This window comes from Copadichromis virginalis, linkage group LG13 (genome assembly GCF_057382275.1).
Source record: "Copadichromis virginalis isolate Kocher_CV1m ecotype Utaka linkage group LG13, C_Virginalis_male_GT1.1, whole genome shotgun sequence".
Taxonomy (NCBI): Eukaryota; Metazoa; Chordata; class Actinopteri; order Cichliformes; family Cichlidae; genus Copadichromis; species Copadichromis virginalis.
In genome coordinates this window covers 26,893,924-26,909,158 of record NC_140630.1, presented here as the reverse complement: position 1 = coordinate 26,909,158, position 15,235 = coordinate 26,893,924, and the positions used below count along the sequence as shown (strand labels likewise).

The following is a 15,235-nucleotide window of genomic DNA, read 5'->3' as shown; positions in this document are numbered from 1 at the left end:
AAGCATCAGTTCACAAAGACTCCCGTGTTATAATGTCCAACTTTACAATGTTAAATAACATATTTACAGCCTGCTAATAAAGCAGTCTGGCCTCTATGGGTAGTTTTACTGCTCGTAACAGTGAGCTGGGTGAACTTTTTAAAAAATAATTAATTCACCTGGATTGTCTGACTTCGGTTGAGGTCATATTCATTGACAGGTGTATTGATGCAAGCAGCCAGAGATGATCTGGGTCTGCTGGGCCTTTTACAGTATTTTAATAGGTTATCTGAGTAATACTATGGCGTGCTGTGTGAGACAGACTATCTAACAAGTTTGTGCTGAGTGAAACGGTAGAATTTTAGTAGTCTGTTAGTTAGCACTAATTAGCTATATATGAATCTGTCTGTTTAATTATGATGATTTCTCTAACCACACTTTTTTTGCTTATTGTCCAGCTTGCAGCACTGTTTACATTGTAACAATTCAATATAAAATTCTCAGTCTGAAAGGTAGATACATGTGAGAGTAAAAGAACATAATATGTTTTATAATATGAGTTAATTTCTGCTGCTGAGTATTCTCTTTCTGCAGAACATGCAAACATGCACTTAATGTCCCCGTTGCTCATTTAGTGAGACATATCTTTACATGATCAAACTGCATTCCTAAGTAGTGAAATCCATGTGACGAAATGCCAAGACAGGCAATCAAATGTAATCTGCACATGTTGAGAAACACCGGTAAACACAGCGCTCCCATTTGCGAAGTTTGCAGTAAATGTTCTATTATGGTCTTCCACTAATGAACCGCAGCCCGGCAAAAGTGTGAAAAATAGTAATTTCAAACTTCTTGTTGGAACATGTTAAAGCCACCACTCTGGTTTAGTCTGCTTCTTGAAGGAGTATTTCTGTCCAGGGCTGAAAGGGGAAGTGAGATCTGGGATTCTGGCAGGGCCAGAGTTGGTTGGCCAGATTATCCCTCTCATGCAAATGCCCTCCCTCCCCTGTTGGGTCCTAGTCAAGCGTAGGGGGGCTCAGCGCTGGCCACAGCTGCTTCCCGTTTCAGCTAAATCACACAGCAGCCATCTGGACAAGGCTGTCTCAGTGCGCGGCGCTGCTGAGCTCCTCTGCCGGCCCGAATGAGCATCTCCAGACAGACCTGGCCCTCAGAGCCCTGGCCCCTGCCTTCTGCTCCGGTGGCTGATCCTCCCTGTCCCAGCTCTCTGCCGCTCAGAGGACCATCCAGACTCTTCAGGTCTTGGACGCACGGCACACGTCGACATGCTTTTGTATGTGTGTGTGTGGAGTATGTACCTTCCAATATTTCAGTCTCATATTGTCCCTTTGGTGATTTATTATCTAATGTGGCAAAATTAAATTTTAATTGAGTTAGTATTTGCCTTTTTCCCCTGAAAAACAAGTCTACAGTGTGGTTGTGTTTGTTTACTCTTCACTCCCTCTTAATTTTCTCACCGTCTGCTTTTTTTGTGTTTGTTTCTTTGCACAAATGCCAGTCATTCACTGTTTGCTACACTTTTCTTTGACAGCTAGAGCTGGCAGCATGAATGACATGTAAACGTAATTATTTCACAGACTTTGAGGAGCGTGTGAAGAGAGCGAAATGTGGGAACGAATCTGAGGGAAACTTTCCGTTAACTCCCGAGTTAATTTTGCCGAGCCCGACCCCAATTTGTAGATTTTCACATTTCCTTTGGCACACGGATATCCAGGAGGTCTGCTTTCTCCTTACTTCTACAGCCATCTTTAAAAACAGAAAAAAAAAACAGAAACACTCTTCCCACACTATTTGCATATATAAAATATCCTTTATTGATATTTTTGCAAGCATTAAGCTCCCTTCAACTGAGGTCAACTTCGTTTTCGTCTCACGGGTCAAACAATTCTTAGCCATCAGGTATAAAACAGAAAAGTCCAGGAAAACATTTCCCTCTGATAACACTAAAAATAGCTTCCAGCAGCAGTCATGGATCAGATAACATCATACACATTTAGTACAGCCGAACTGAAAAAGAAAAAAAAATGCAGCTTTGACTACTCTAAGAAACAAACATCGATCACTGTAATAAATACAAAAAACAGACAGGCATGTAAATGTATAAATAACGTGAAGGTTATTACAAACACAAGAGCAGGTTAAAACCTTACAGGGGAGCTGTGGGTCTATCTACACTGATTGTTACGTTACTGATTGTATTTATGTTACACTGGGTTTGCCTGCACTGGAAACAGCCGCAGAAGGAATTGACATTTTTTCTGTTATTCAACACAGAAAGGTGTCAAAGCAAAAAGGATGTAAATCCTATTACTTTAAATCTTGAAAAAAAGGAGGAAAAATAAGACCTTTTTTTTTATATATATTTACATACACAGGTGATGTGTATTTATGAAGTACTGTTCTTCATTCCTGTGAGGAATGAAGAACAGTACTTCTTTACTTTGTTTTCTTTAAAAAAAAAACCCTAAAAAAACAGAATAGTTCGTATCAGAGATGAAGATCAATGTTTTTAATAGTTGTATATTTATTTGTGTGTCAACAAACATGCATACCTTATAAAAAACACACAGACATTAACAATGTATTTTACATGATGTATTTATATTAATTTATTGCATGTGCTTGCCTGTGTGTGTGTGTGTGTGTGTGTGTGTGTGTCTGTCTGTCTGTGTGTGTGTCTGTTCTATCCTGTGAAAGTGTGTATGTGTGTTCTCTGGTCGATGTGGCTCAGTAGCGATGCTCTCCTCGTGTTATGTGAGAGGAGAACTCGTATCGATCTTGACTCCGGTGACCGCAGAGGTTGCACTCGAAGGGGTCTCTGAAGCCGTGGCAGCCCATGTGAATGGTGTACATGACGTGGTCCAGGAAGAGGACGCGGCAGTGTTCGCACCTGTACGCCCTCACCTGCTCCCCGTCCGCTGTCACTACTTTGAAGCCCTCGGAGGCCATCTCCATGGCCCGGATGGTGTCGAACTGCCTCTGTTGTTCCTCCTTCACCAGGGGAAGCACGCCGTTCCTAACCCCCTGGGTGATGTGGTTGGTCAGGTAGATGAGGCCGGGGGCTGCTCCGGTCGGGCGATCCTCGTTGTTGCTCTCGGTGTCCGTGGAATCCTGGCCGCTGTGGCTGGGCGAGCCGTCCTTCTCGCTGGAGGCAGACTTGGAGTTGGAGAGCAGCAGCAGGTTCTCGGCCGCACTGTCTTTGGCTGACAAGCCCGTCCCCGCGTGGGCCTCCGTCGCCGGCTTGTGGAGGGGGTAGATGGAGCCGAGGCCCACATCGGAAGAGGAGGTCTGGACCAGAGGCCGGAGCGACTCGGCGCCTAGGTAGCTGATGGCGCTGTTGATGGCCTGGTCGATGACGTGGGGCTGGATCAGCTCGCTTGCTCCTCCGTCATAAGAGAGGTCCGACAGACGTTTGTCACCTGAAGAGAAGGAGAGACAGAAGGGCAGGGTGAGGTTCGTACTACGCTTACACACTTTCACCTGCATCCTATCATCTCACCATCTTGACACTGAGCCACTGAGTCTTAAAATGAGTCACTTCAGTCTACCTTTTGATGTTCTATTATTCTCCCTCTTTTGATTGTTTTTTGCTTTTTGTGTGGATATGAATCGCTTAAATGTAACATGTCTATGCAGAATCAAGGTAATATTTCAATGTAGTCTTTTCCAGTGACGATTAAGCAAATAAAAGGTGCAGTCTGTGATTAGGCTGCACTGCATAGAACTAGGCTTGCAGAGAAAAATGCAACCCCAATGAACACAAACAGTCACAGTTACACTTTTTTTTTCTTTCAGCAAAAAGCAGCAAAATTGTATTGACACAAAAGAAGCAGATTTCAGCCCTTACCCACAAACTTCTGTGGCATAGTGCTCTTACGTTTAGCTACATTATTAGCTAGTCTGTCTAGCACCAAGGCTCTGTCAGATCCCATCTGGCTCAAGTCTTCCCTCTGCTCATTCTGGTTGCTTTCTTCCTTTACTACTGGAAAGCAAGACAGAGAAGTAGATTTTAGCGTCAAAGTAACTGGAGTTTGTCCTGCTGGCACAAGCCTGATGGTGGTTTTCTCACAGAGCACAGAGCGGACTATTCTGACACACGTGAAGCACTTGGTTTACGAATATAACATTTGCTCATAATGATCTGTTTTCAGGTTTTAATGTAGAGCTGTACAGAACACTAAGTATGAAGTGTCTAAATTTATATAGAAAAAGAAACTGACTTAATTAGCTCGGATACCTACACGAGCCTATATTTAAATGGAAATGTAGCCTGTCTTGTTTTTTAGCAACAAAGACAGTGACTGTGATAGGCTGCTGTTCTGTGCACAGTTTCCTGCATCCCGTGCTTAGGATAAAGTAGGTCATTAGATCTGGGTGAAAGTTAAAGCGCACGCCTCGTGAGGCACCAACCTGTGTAGATGGTGTTTTGCAGTCCCATACACTGGAGGTAGTTGTGACACCTCTCTTTGTGCTCTTCTAGAGAGCTGCGCTGCTTATAGCTCCGCCCACAGTAAGCACACTTGTGGGGTTTTCCAACTGCAAAAAAAAAATTACATCAGTGAAAGCAGAGCAGTGCAAAACTTTTTTTATAAATAATTAACACTAAAGTAAGTTAAATGGCCATTTGGTTCCTTCTTGAAAGAACACAGGAAGGAATTGATGTAACGAATGCATTTTGAGCAGATTAAGAACAAGATAAGGGCTGATTAGGGATCTGGCACAACCAGTGGTAAAGGGGGAAGAAAAGAGCACCACCTACAAAAATGTAAATGACAAACAAAAACCAAAACAATTTCTGGGAGGCCCTGTGGAAGAACTCACAAGTAGAAGTTTATGTCTTAGGATGCCATAAGCTCTGCTGCTGCAGATAGTGCTGAGCTCATGTCCTCTGTATTTATGGGTAACTCAGGTAGCAACTTAGTGTAAAGTGAACACAGTGCAAACTGAAACCTTATGATGGAGAGCAACATTTTTTATTTTTCACTAAGAAAATATATGCTGACAAATACTGATGATTTTTGCTATATTTTTAAATACAGAGAAAAAAAGCCATAAACCTAAATTAAAAAGTGCTGAAAATTAAATCCAAAATATGAAAAAATCTGAGGAAGGGGAGGATTTTTCTGCCCATACCTGGACAGACAAACAAAACAAACTCAAATGGCCTGTAAATGGTAAATGGCCTGTACTTGTATAGCGCTTTACTAGTCCCTAAGGACCCTCATCCACCCATTCATACTTGTTTTGTGAATGCTCATAAAAACAGCTGAAATTAGTTTAATGTATGCACTTTTTATTTTTGCATGCTAAAAATAAGTGACTAGCGTTTTTGGTTTTTTAAGGAAAATAATAAGCCTTTTTTTTTTAACATATATTTATATTTAAATACATTCCTTTTACATATTAGGAGTTACATTACTATGATAACAGTATTCTATGTCTTTAATATTATAAGTCCAGTTGTCTCCAGTTTGAAAGCTCTCCAGGCTGAATTTATATGATTACAATTCAGCTCAATAACCAACATATATCAGATGCTTTAATCTTTCTCACTTATTTTTTTGTAGGCGCTGTTACATTTACGTTGTAAAATGACACAATCGTGATTGTTATCCCTCCATTTTTCTGACAAACCCTTCAGAAGGAGAATTCTGTTTACACCCAAATTACACTAACACGTACTTCTGCAAAGCATTTGAAAAAAAAAAAGTGACACCATATCTACACCCTGTCAACTTCCCTTTACATAGTCCCGAGCTCATGCTGCATGTGCTGCAGAAGTTGCTGTGCCTTTTGTAAAAATCGTCCAACATAAAAGTGCAGAAGTTTTCAGCGGGGGTGACCTTGCTCACCCGAGTGTGTGCGTAGGTGGCCGGTGAGGGCGTCCCTCCTGCGACAGGCGTAGCTGCACAGGTGACACTTGAAGGGCTTCTCCCCTGAGTGGAGCTTGATGTGACGCAGCAGGTTGCCCTTCTGGGTGAAGGAGGCGCCGCACTGGGTGCACTGGAATGGACGTTCTCCTGAGGACGAGAACAGACAGAGCAGACACACGTTACTGCAAAGATGTAAACACAAGGAAAGAAAGGGCAGGGGGGTTCGACAGAATAACTTGTATGTTTTATTGGCTTCTAATTTTCGGATTTTATGGATCGGATCAGACAGTTTGTTTCATTTTTAAGCTTTTCCTTGAGTGCACTAATCTGACTGTGTTTGTTCCCTCCCTCCACTGACAGCAATAAAAGTCTTTGTCTTTTCTGTGCGGATGGAAAAGCTGCGGGGACGCGGGAGGTCGCCGCACTACAAGCCGGATGATGCAGCGTCTCCGGGGCGGAGAGCGATCCAGCAGCCTGTGGGGAGGGTTTCACAGCAGAGTGACACTCCATCTCTCCATGCTCCCCCTGCCCCACAGACTTCTGGCGCTCTGATCGAACAAGAGCCTTTCAGACTCAGCCTGCCAGCTCCGTAATGCACCATTGCCTAGGTCAATTTGATCTGAAAATCTCATTTTTTCCTCTTCTTCATCTCTAAAATAAGAGCGGCACATCACAATGCAAATTCAGCCTCATTTGAATAAAGCGAAGGAAACACTTTGTGTTGAGAGCCAGTCTTCCTGATCAGCGCTTCTGGAATAAACCAATATCCATCCTCTCCGAGTGTTGTGGCATTCTGTGAGAACGTTTTAATATGGCTTTCTTTTTTTTTCAAAGCCCCCCCCGTAAAATAAGAGTCACCAGTGAAGCAGCAAAAATATATAAAAAAGGAAATTCATTAAAAATGCATTTCAGGAGCAAAGACTCACCACAGAATATTTTCTATTTAAATAGGAGGCACTTCATTATATCTTTTATTGTACTTTCTTTTGCATTTACATTAGTCTACTGTTCCTTTCTTCCATTTTGAGTTTCATTAGTTTCTAAAGCCTGACAGTTAAGTGCCTTTTTCACAAATGTTCCCCACCACTGGTTTGGCTCCATTACAATAGAATATCAATTTTGAATTCTGAAAAACTTTTAATAGCCAGATAATTGTCACTTTGCAGAGATCCCATTTAATTGCTGCAGATATCCTGTTTCTCAACTGAAGGTATGTTTTCTTTGGACCAAGTTTGTCTCTGCTACTTTATCACACAATAACCTGATCAGTTGCTTGTCACGTGGCAATTCAGAGACTGTTAGATAAACAATCACGAATGCTAATGCTACATCTTGAAGTCTATTTCATGCACGATATTAGGCTCTGCACGCACACAGCCAGATGCAAGCATGCTACAAGTGAGTGTGAGGAGGACTGCAAAAGAATTTACTCTCAGAGAGTGTGTATGTGTGCATGGTGACATTGCTTGTGTTTCTGAAAAGAATTTATGTTTGGCTAAACAGGCGGAGGAGCCACAGCGCACACCTCTCTACCCCTATATCCATCTCCTTTATACTAACAGTGAACATGGGTGCAAAGGAAGGGCAAGAAGTGTTGCAGACGGCGTGGCTTACCAGTGTGGCTTCGCTTGTGCACCATCAACACATTGGGGCCAATGCAAACTATCCCACAGATATCGCACTTGAGCTTCCCGTTGGGCAGCCGGATACCGCTGGCCGAGGAGAAGGCCTTGGCTTCGGGGCTCGGCTGTGAGCCGTTCACCTTGGCCCCGGAGGCATCGATCACGCGCAAGTCTTCCGCGCACTCCTCCTCCTCCACACCGTTCATGTCACAGGCCAGCCCATTCTCCTCATCACTGCGAGCCTCAACTTTAATGTTACAGGCTGGAAAAGAGGGCAAGGGGGGGCCACGGTTTAGAATACGAGCATTTTTGTTTCTTGCATGATGTTAAATACTAAAGATGGGCAATTTATCAGTGTGATATTGATACTGTGGCATGAGAAGTTAGAGAGATGTTTATCCCAACACTGTGTTTTAATATTCCTACTTTTTTTGTTTTTTGCTTTTTGTATAAAGAACCATGATGCTGAACTCATACTGGGATTTCCAGCTATTAAACTGAACTTTACTGATTTTTTAATTTGTGACAAAATATACCTGGCTTTATTTGAATTTATTCATATATATAGAGATATTTTTTTCAGTGGAGCTCTGCACATTCTGTGTTTACTCCTGTTGGAATAAGCACCGTAAGCTGTAACACAGAAACTGCAACTGCCCTAACTAGGGCACCAACAGCTTTGTAATAGCAACTTCCTTTAGTGCACGTTTTCTTGTGAAGAGGGATGCTGCATCAGCCCTTCAGAAACTTTCCCTCCTATTTCAGACATTTTTTTTCTGAATTCACATTAAAAGGCAAAGCTCTTCATAAGGGCACACAGGTGGACAGCATGTCTACTCTTTGAGGATGTCAGTGAGGAGATGAAGAAACGTGCCGATCATCTCACACCATCACACTTTGGTGAAGCAAATGACAGCAAGATAAACAGGAAACAGAGACACAGGAAGCAGTGCGAAACTAGGGACACGCGCGGTATCTATCATAGCAACCGAGCGAACAACACAGATATACAGCCATGTGGCCTCTTCACACTCGTATTCATTTGCAAAGGTCTTCGTGTCATTTTGTACATTTCTAGCTTTTTAAAGTGCCGAAAGAAAATTATACCCGAGCGATCAGCGCCTGCTCTTATCTTATCTGTAGAAAAGCTTAAAAAAAACCAATACACACTGTAGCGTGTATTTGATGTCCAGTGTTCCAAGGAAAATAGAAGTGCCCTGTGCAATTAACTCTCAGCCGCTTCATTTTCCCACCAATGGACTTAAGAAATATTTAAGAGAACTGACAGATCATGTAAGTCCCGCAGCTACCAACCTGTGGTTTGCATGTCACAGTGACAGCCTGATTTCCCCATGCCTCTACCTCTGTTTGTACAACTGAAGAGGAAGAAGTGGAAATCATGAAATATAGGAATCCATGGAAAAGGGGAAGCTTCACAAAGAGGGCCTGTCTAACTGAAATACCAAGAATTATGGAGAAGTGACAGAAAGGGAAGCATGGGAAAGGAATTGTAAAACAGCCTGTAACTGAAACAGTTTTTTTTTTCTAATGCAGGAGTGTTGTTTTCACCGAGAGTCACTGAGGGGGCATAAATCCCCTAATGTACATTTTCCACAGAGGGAAGAGTGAAACATGAGAACTGAGTAGGATCACGAGATGTTGGTGATCATCCCTTTTCTCATAATCTGACAGTCCATACCCACACTTTTGAAAACAATGTGTTTATTTATTTATTTATTTTATGTCACATGAGAAGTAATCTCATCTGTTAAACTGCTGGGTTTATTGGACAGACTTGCTGGGGAGATAAGATAAAAGACACACCAACATGCAAAGAAAGGAAAGAAACCGTTTTGCTGTCTATAAAAAACAAAAGTGTGGTTAGAATGCTAAACTGGCCATCATTTATGTTACATAACCAAGTAGGAATTAGGGGCTACACAGCATTCAAAATGTCCTTACAATGCACCACAGATGAGCATGGCATGTAAGTGGGGATTGTTCTGTTATTGTGTTTAGTTTCAGTTAGGAGCTCTCTGTTTTTACAGACGTTTACGACTTATTTTAACGACTATTTACAGACATTAAAGAAAAACTATAAAATCTGTTTCACCCTCAGTTTGATCAGTGACTTAAATTAGCTTCAGTCAAATATGTCAACCATTTATCTGTTACTTGTTGCTATCTTTCTGAGTTTTCAAGAATCAGCTGTTTCACATTATATCAGTTAAAATAACAACTGTCCTTGTTTAAGTAGCTTAACATTGCTGCTATCCACTAGCTATTAGCTAGGCATTTAGCCATTAGCCTGCTCAAACTTGATCTATTAGAACCATTTATTTGTGGGTTTTTATCAAAATTATATAAGACATTTCTCCCTTGTTTTTATCCATCAAACTGTTAACCATTATATTTAGCATTAGCTTTAAGGTCTCCTTCTGGCTACTTTTAACTATAATCATTTGTCCCTTAATTTTAGCTAGCACTTTTGATCATTTATCTGTTACTTTTGGATAACACTATGTAGTTCTATAATTTATCTATTACATTTAGGTAACTAATTGAACAATTAACCACTACCACAAATTTTGGTTTATCTGTTGGTTATGGCGTTCCTAATAATGATTCTGTTACTTTTTAAGCTAACCTTTCTGTGACAGCTAACTGTGTAGCAGTTCCAATTTATGTACACTCTCAGCAAGTCATGTTTAGGTTATACAATGTGATACAATTAATTAAATTTAAAAAATCAGTGAGATAAAAATAAAAATAATCTGCTTCTGCTACTGGAAAAATGTTTGAATTTCATGAATGCAAATGCAGCAATCCAGCAGTTCCCCTGGTAAAGTTAACTCGTCACCGATTTATGGAATGTTGTTGCTAACTGTCTTTACAGATACAAACAGAAATCACAAGCTATGAAGCCATAGTCATCTTTTTTGAAGATTTTACGTTTCATTTATTGCAAAGTGTACATCTATGAGGTTCTCACTTTAACCACTGAGGGTTTTTTTCTCATTGAAACAAAACATTTACATGACTATGTGTTAGTGTAGCTTAGCTGTAGGGATTTTTTTGAGTTATGAATTTGCATTTGCATATCACAGAACTCGAAAGCAAAACTCCATAAGTGGCTATACCACTTCAATCCTGCTAATTTAATTTATGGTTTTAGCCGCAAAACCTTCAACTGCCACAGCGTAGGATAATTACACTGTTTTTAAATGTCGATAGACATTGTAAAAAGTACATAAATTACGTGCACATTAGCTTTTGAAAGAATTCTCTACCCCCCCAAAAAATACAGAACTGATCCAAGAATAACGCCTTTTCACAGTGAGGCAGGTGTACAATTTCAGGAAATGGTTGATACAGAGCGGGTGGAAAAAAATGTGTTTATCTATTATCATCTAATACACCAGTGAAGCTTTGAGATTATCAACTAGCTGGAGCAGAAGGGAACCATGAACACTGGGCTGACACCCACTTCTCATGGATATGGGGAAGTTGTGACTAAATTGGGAATAGGAAGAAAGCTTTTGCTTTACATCTTGTTTGTCATGAACATCACACATCCTGATTTACTCATTTTGGGAAGCAAGTGTCAGATCACAGTAGACAAACAAAACAGGTCTCAATAAAATGGTTATAACCTGATACGGATCTACTCCTCACACTACAGGTAAAGAAACAGCACGCCCTGGAGCAGTGACTGGAAAAATAATTAACAAGTAAAATGCTAGAGCTTTAGAAAGGCATAAAAAGAAAAAATAAACTAGCTGCATTGACAAGGATGCATAGCGGGTAGGAAGCAACACAGCACTGTGCTCTGCAGCGTGGAAACACAAGGAGCCACTGGAGGTTCCTGTTACTGAGTTGTGCTGCTCTCACTGCCTGAAAATAACCCTGTGTGCAAAGTAGTGGAACCACAAGTGTTAAACCACGCCAGCAACACACTGAACACAACTTGCAGGAACACCAAAAACAGCCTGCTTTTTGCCCTCACACGTTTTTTTGGTTTTTTTCGTTTTTTGGGTTGTTTTTTTCAACTCGCCTCCATGCTTTCGGGAACTAAACCGCTCAGTCTCCTTCTCAGTCTCATGTCTCTGACATAGCCGAGGACCTATCTGAATCACTGAAAATGAAAGCGAAATCATTTCACTGGGATGTTGTGAAGGTCATCTTACAGTCTTGTGACTTTAACAGAGTCTCTGGGCTTATGTTCGGTGTAAGAAACACAAGGCGGTAAAAACGTTTCTTTCACGAAATGGTTAAATAGGCGTCACATATTAACCTCCCTCGTGCGTGTAGTCATACATGTGTAGCTTGTACCACAGCGAATGTGCGCCAACAATGACGTTCCCAGGCTATAAAGACTCACTTGCAACAGGAAATAACCTGGGTTTCGAGGTTTTAAGCTTTCGATACTTTGAGGTCCCATGTCCCACATATAGTCCCCTCTTTTTTCACTAAAGAGAACTGAGCAGCACATGATCCTGGGCGATAATTATAACTCATTTGGGCTCTTATCACTGAGGCAGTGATGCATAGATGTACCAGATACTTGCACTTCCCTTCTTTCTTTCTGTCCCTTATATAGACACACACTCGTGCAAAAGGATTGAAAAGAAACTCGCACGCAGAACATAAAGTCATACACCCAGCTGCACCTTCTTTCCCTTCTTTACAGGCTGCCAATGAAAGTCAAACATTTAGATAATGCTCACGACGACCATTTCCCATTTTTTTCGGTTGACTAAGACGTGCATGTGTGATGTAAAACGTGGTTCCACACACATCCTCCGTTACTCGGCTGAACACGTGTTGATTGTTTAGACTCACAGATTCCTGCCTGTGTCGGGTTCAGCACCTGACAGCTCAAAAGTAGGAAAGAGAGAGCCTTTGTGAGTAAGCAGGTGTGCGACCTATGTGGTGCGGTGATGCGCTCTCCGAGCTTGGCCCCGTTCCTGAACTCTTTATCTCCAGGAGTGTTGAAACTGCCTGATGGCAAGTTCTTCTTAGGAAACTCTTACACATCCTATTTCAGTTTCCTCTCACATCTTATTTTTGACTGTGCGCTGCTAATCTTTGCCGTTATCTGGATGTAAGTGGAAAAATACTGATAAGGTGGTCAATTTTGAGCCATTCCATTTTGTCTTTTTTTTTTTTTTGCATTCTAACTCCTATATGTGATATGTGAAGATTTCAAGTGATTCATTCAATAGGTGAAAGTATGTTTTGGACATTAAAAAGGCACAATACACACAAAACAACTATGCTGTTTGTCCTATGAAAGGTGAATGCTATGTCCGGTTATCTTGCTGTCATATAAAACCGATCAGCCTTTAATGACCAGTAAACATTTCCTGTTTCACAAACCGCCCATGTTAGGAGACTTGAGATAAACATATGTCACTGATGTGATTCCCCCTTGCATTCTCCATCCTGATTTTCACCATGAGATTCCCTGGCTTGCTGTTTGCAAACTCAAATCAAGGCCACATTAGCTATTCCTTAAGATTCAGCTTATTAATGACGTGCCATGGATCAAAGGGATTTTTTTTTACCTTTCCTGCCAATGACCTAAATGTGTCTCTTTGCAGCTTTAAATTAATTTTTCCAAGGGATTTGGAACAGCAAATATCTCCCACTGGATGTTCATTTGATTAATTTTATGCTTTTTTTTAACATATATGTCACACTTTTGATCCTTACATTACTTTCACTTATCGCTTTACTCTGATTTGGATGCTTTGGGAATGATACGTCTGACTACTGCTGGGAAGGGCACTGCAGTCGTTTAGGCTTGTTTTTGATTGCCGCTTCATGGGATATATTCAATACATCAACATAATTTTGCTATCACACACTGATTTTTTTACTTTCATTTTAATTCACAGAAGCAGCGGTGACGGTCAGGCTGCGCTTGAGTTACCTTTGTCCCCTCGGTTGTTCTGCTGCTGGGTGGAGCCGGCTGACAGGTCTTCAGGGACAGCCATGGGCTCTTCTGCCTCCTCGGACGCTTCATTGGCAGGGGGACTGTCCCTGTCTGGGGTAGAGACACACACCAGCAAACACCCATCACTCACTACGCAACCCCCGCGACATGACTCATTCAGGGGTAGCAAAATTACCTCTCCGTCCTGTAAGAGCCTGTTTGTGGGCCTATTGTATCTACTTTGTGCATTCTACAGCTCAATCATGCAGTAGGCGAGCTTTTACCTGGCATCTGGGCTATTTCCTGGGCCTCCTCTGTCTCCATGCGGTGCAAGTACTCTAATGGGAGAAAGATAGAGATGTAGGTGCGTGTAAGTTTAATCAAGTGCAGGCGCAGGAAACAACGTTATAAAAATCTAGAGTGGAGTAAAAGGGTGTACTTCTCGGCGTGACTCCATAACCTCACTGAGATCGCTCTTGTCACAGCCGCAGATACACCACTCTCCCTCACATTACATTACAAAGAATTACAGACATTTTCATTACAAGTCTGACAGAAAGACGGAGCACGGAGAGCAGCTTGGGCCCCGGCTGATGGGGGCCCTGACGGTAGCGCGGGGTTGCCGGGAATAGGCTTTCAGACCACATTTGTTATTTATTGTTAATTTCCTGCCACATAATCATCCCAAAATGCAAACTGACTGCCGCAAAATTAAGCAGAAAATTAACTGGCCCCAGGTCACCGGGGATGCGGGTGTTTGCCGTGCCCAGCTGATCGGCGTTCGTGTTCTCTCTAATTTACTGAGCATGCATCGCTGAGCCCGCGGCCTGAGTGCAGACACACGCAAGCCACAATCAGAAACAAAGAGAGGGAGGGAAAAGAGAGAGAAGAAGAAGGAGATGAGAGAAAGGCTGCGAGACGTGCATGGAGAGAAGTAGATGTCTGTGAAAGGGCAAAAAGTCAGAGGAAGGTGCAGAAAAAGAAAAGAGACAGAAAAGCAGGCAGAAGGACCGAGAACTTCTCTTTATTTATTTATTTTTACACTCCCCCCCACCTTTTTTTTTAGCAAGAAGAGGCAATCGAGTCCAGAAGCGCTCCTCCGGCCAGGGCTGCATATCTGAGGAGTCACCAATGCTCGTGGCCCCATTAATAATGGATGGCCCTCAAGCCTGCAGCAGATGGGCCCGACAGCCTCAGCCCCAGCTCCGCCACTTCAAGAAGCCCTTGGTGGGGCCGCTGCCCAGTCCAAGCAGCCACACAGGGAGAAGTGAAGCTCCCGAAAATAGCGAAACAAACCCAGGGGAGAAGGGGAACCTAGCCCTTCCTGTTTTACTGACAGATGGCTCCACACATTTGGAACAAATAGTGGGAAGCAACGGGGCCGCTCTGTCGCAACGCACAAGATTCTGCGGAGTCAAGTCAGGAGCTCAAAGGCCTGCAAGACACTCAGGATGCAAGTGCGAGAGGAGGGAGAAAGGGTGGCGCGGGGGGGGGGGCATAGGTCACTGGTGCAGATGATTTGTTCAGCATAACACGGTGGTGTTGCGTGTTACTGCGCCGAGCGACGACTCGGCAGCGCCGTTCCTCAGCATCTGGAGTTTGCAAGTCGGGGGCAGAGGGAGGTGTATTCTCATGTGCCCTTTTTTTCTGGGCAGATGGTGAGAGGGGAAACACGGATGTGTTGGCGGGGGGGCTTTGACAGAAGTTTAGAAAAAGGAGAGAGAGTTCCTACATTCAGCCACAACCCACTTGCGTAGGCATGTGGAAAGTAAAGTGCATGTAGAATATTCAGGAAATTCTTTTTT

At 42.5% G+C, this 15,235-nt stretch overlaps 1 protein-coding gene and 1 long non-coding RNA gene across 6 annotated transcripts in view; one reads left to right on the top strand and one right to left on the bottom strand.

Annotated features, from left to right (window-relative positions):
* Positions 1 to 1,793: 1,793 nt before the first annotated feature.
* The window catches only part of ikzf1 (IKAROS family zinc finger 1 (Ikaros)), a 16,736-nt gene continuing 3,294 nt past the window's right edge, over positions 1,794 to 15,235 (bottom strand). Inside the window, exons 2-8 of one of the 5 annotated variants that reach the window (XM_085478299.1) lie at positions 13,715 to 13,768; positions 13,428 to 13,541; positions 7,485 to 7,754; positions 5,850 to 6,017; positions 4,408 to 4,533; positions 3,845 to 3,979; positions 1,794 to 3,416 (exon numbers count right to left, since the gene is read on the bottom strand). In XM_085478299.1, the coding sequence (XP_085334425.1) occupies positions 2,725 to 3,416; positions 3,845 to 3,979; positions 4,408 to 4,533; positions 5,850 to 6,017; positions 7,485 to 7,754; positions 13,428 to 13,541; positions 13,715 to 13,768 (1,559 nt within the window). In that variant the 3' untranslated portion in view covers positions 1,794 to 2,724. The remainder of the gene's footprint in view (positions 3,417 to 3,844; positions 3,980 to 4,407; positions 4,534 to 5,849; positions 6,018 to 7,484; positions 7,755 to 13,427; positions 13,542 to 13,714; positions 13,769 to 15,235) is intronic. The other 4 variants (XM_085478300.1, XM_085478302.1, XM_085478303.1 and 1 more) reach the window with 4 other exon arrangements.
* LOC146695847 (uncharacterized) overlaps positions 9,349 to 15,235 on the top strand; it is a 25,420-nt gene continuing 19,533 nt past the window's right edge. Inside the window, exons 1-2 of the long non-coding RNA XR_014923636.1 lie at positions 9,349 to 9,479; positions 13,393 to 13,546. This is a non-coding gene — a long non-coding RNA (uncharacterized LOC146695847). The remainder of the gene's footprint in view (positions 9,480 to 13,392; positions 13,547 to 15,235) is intronic.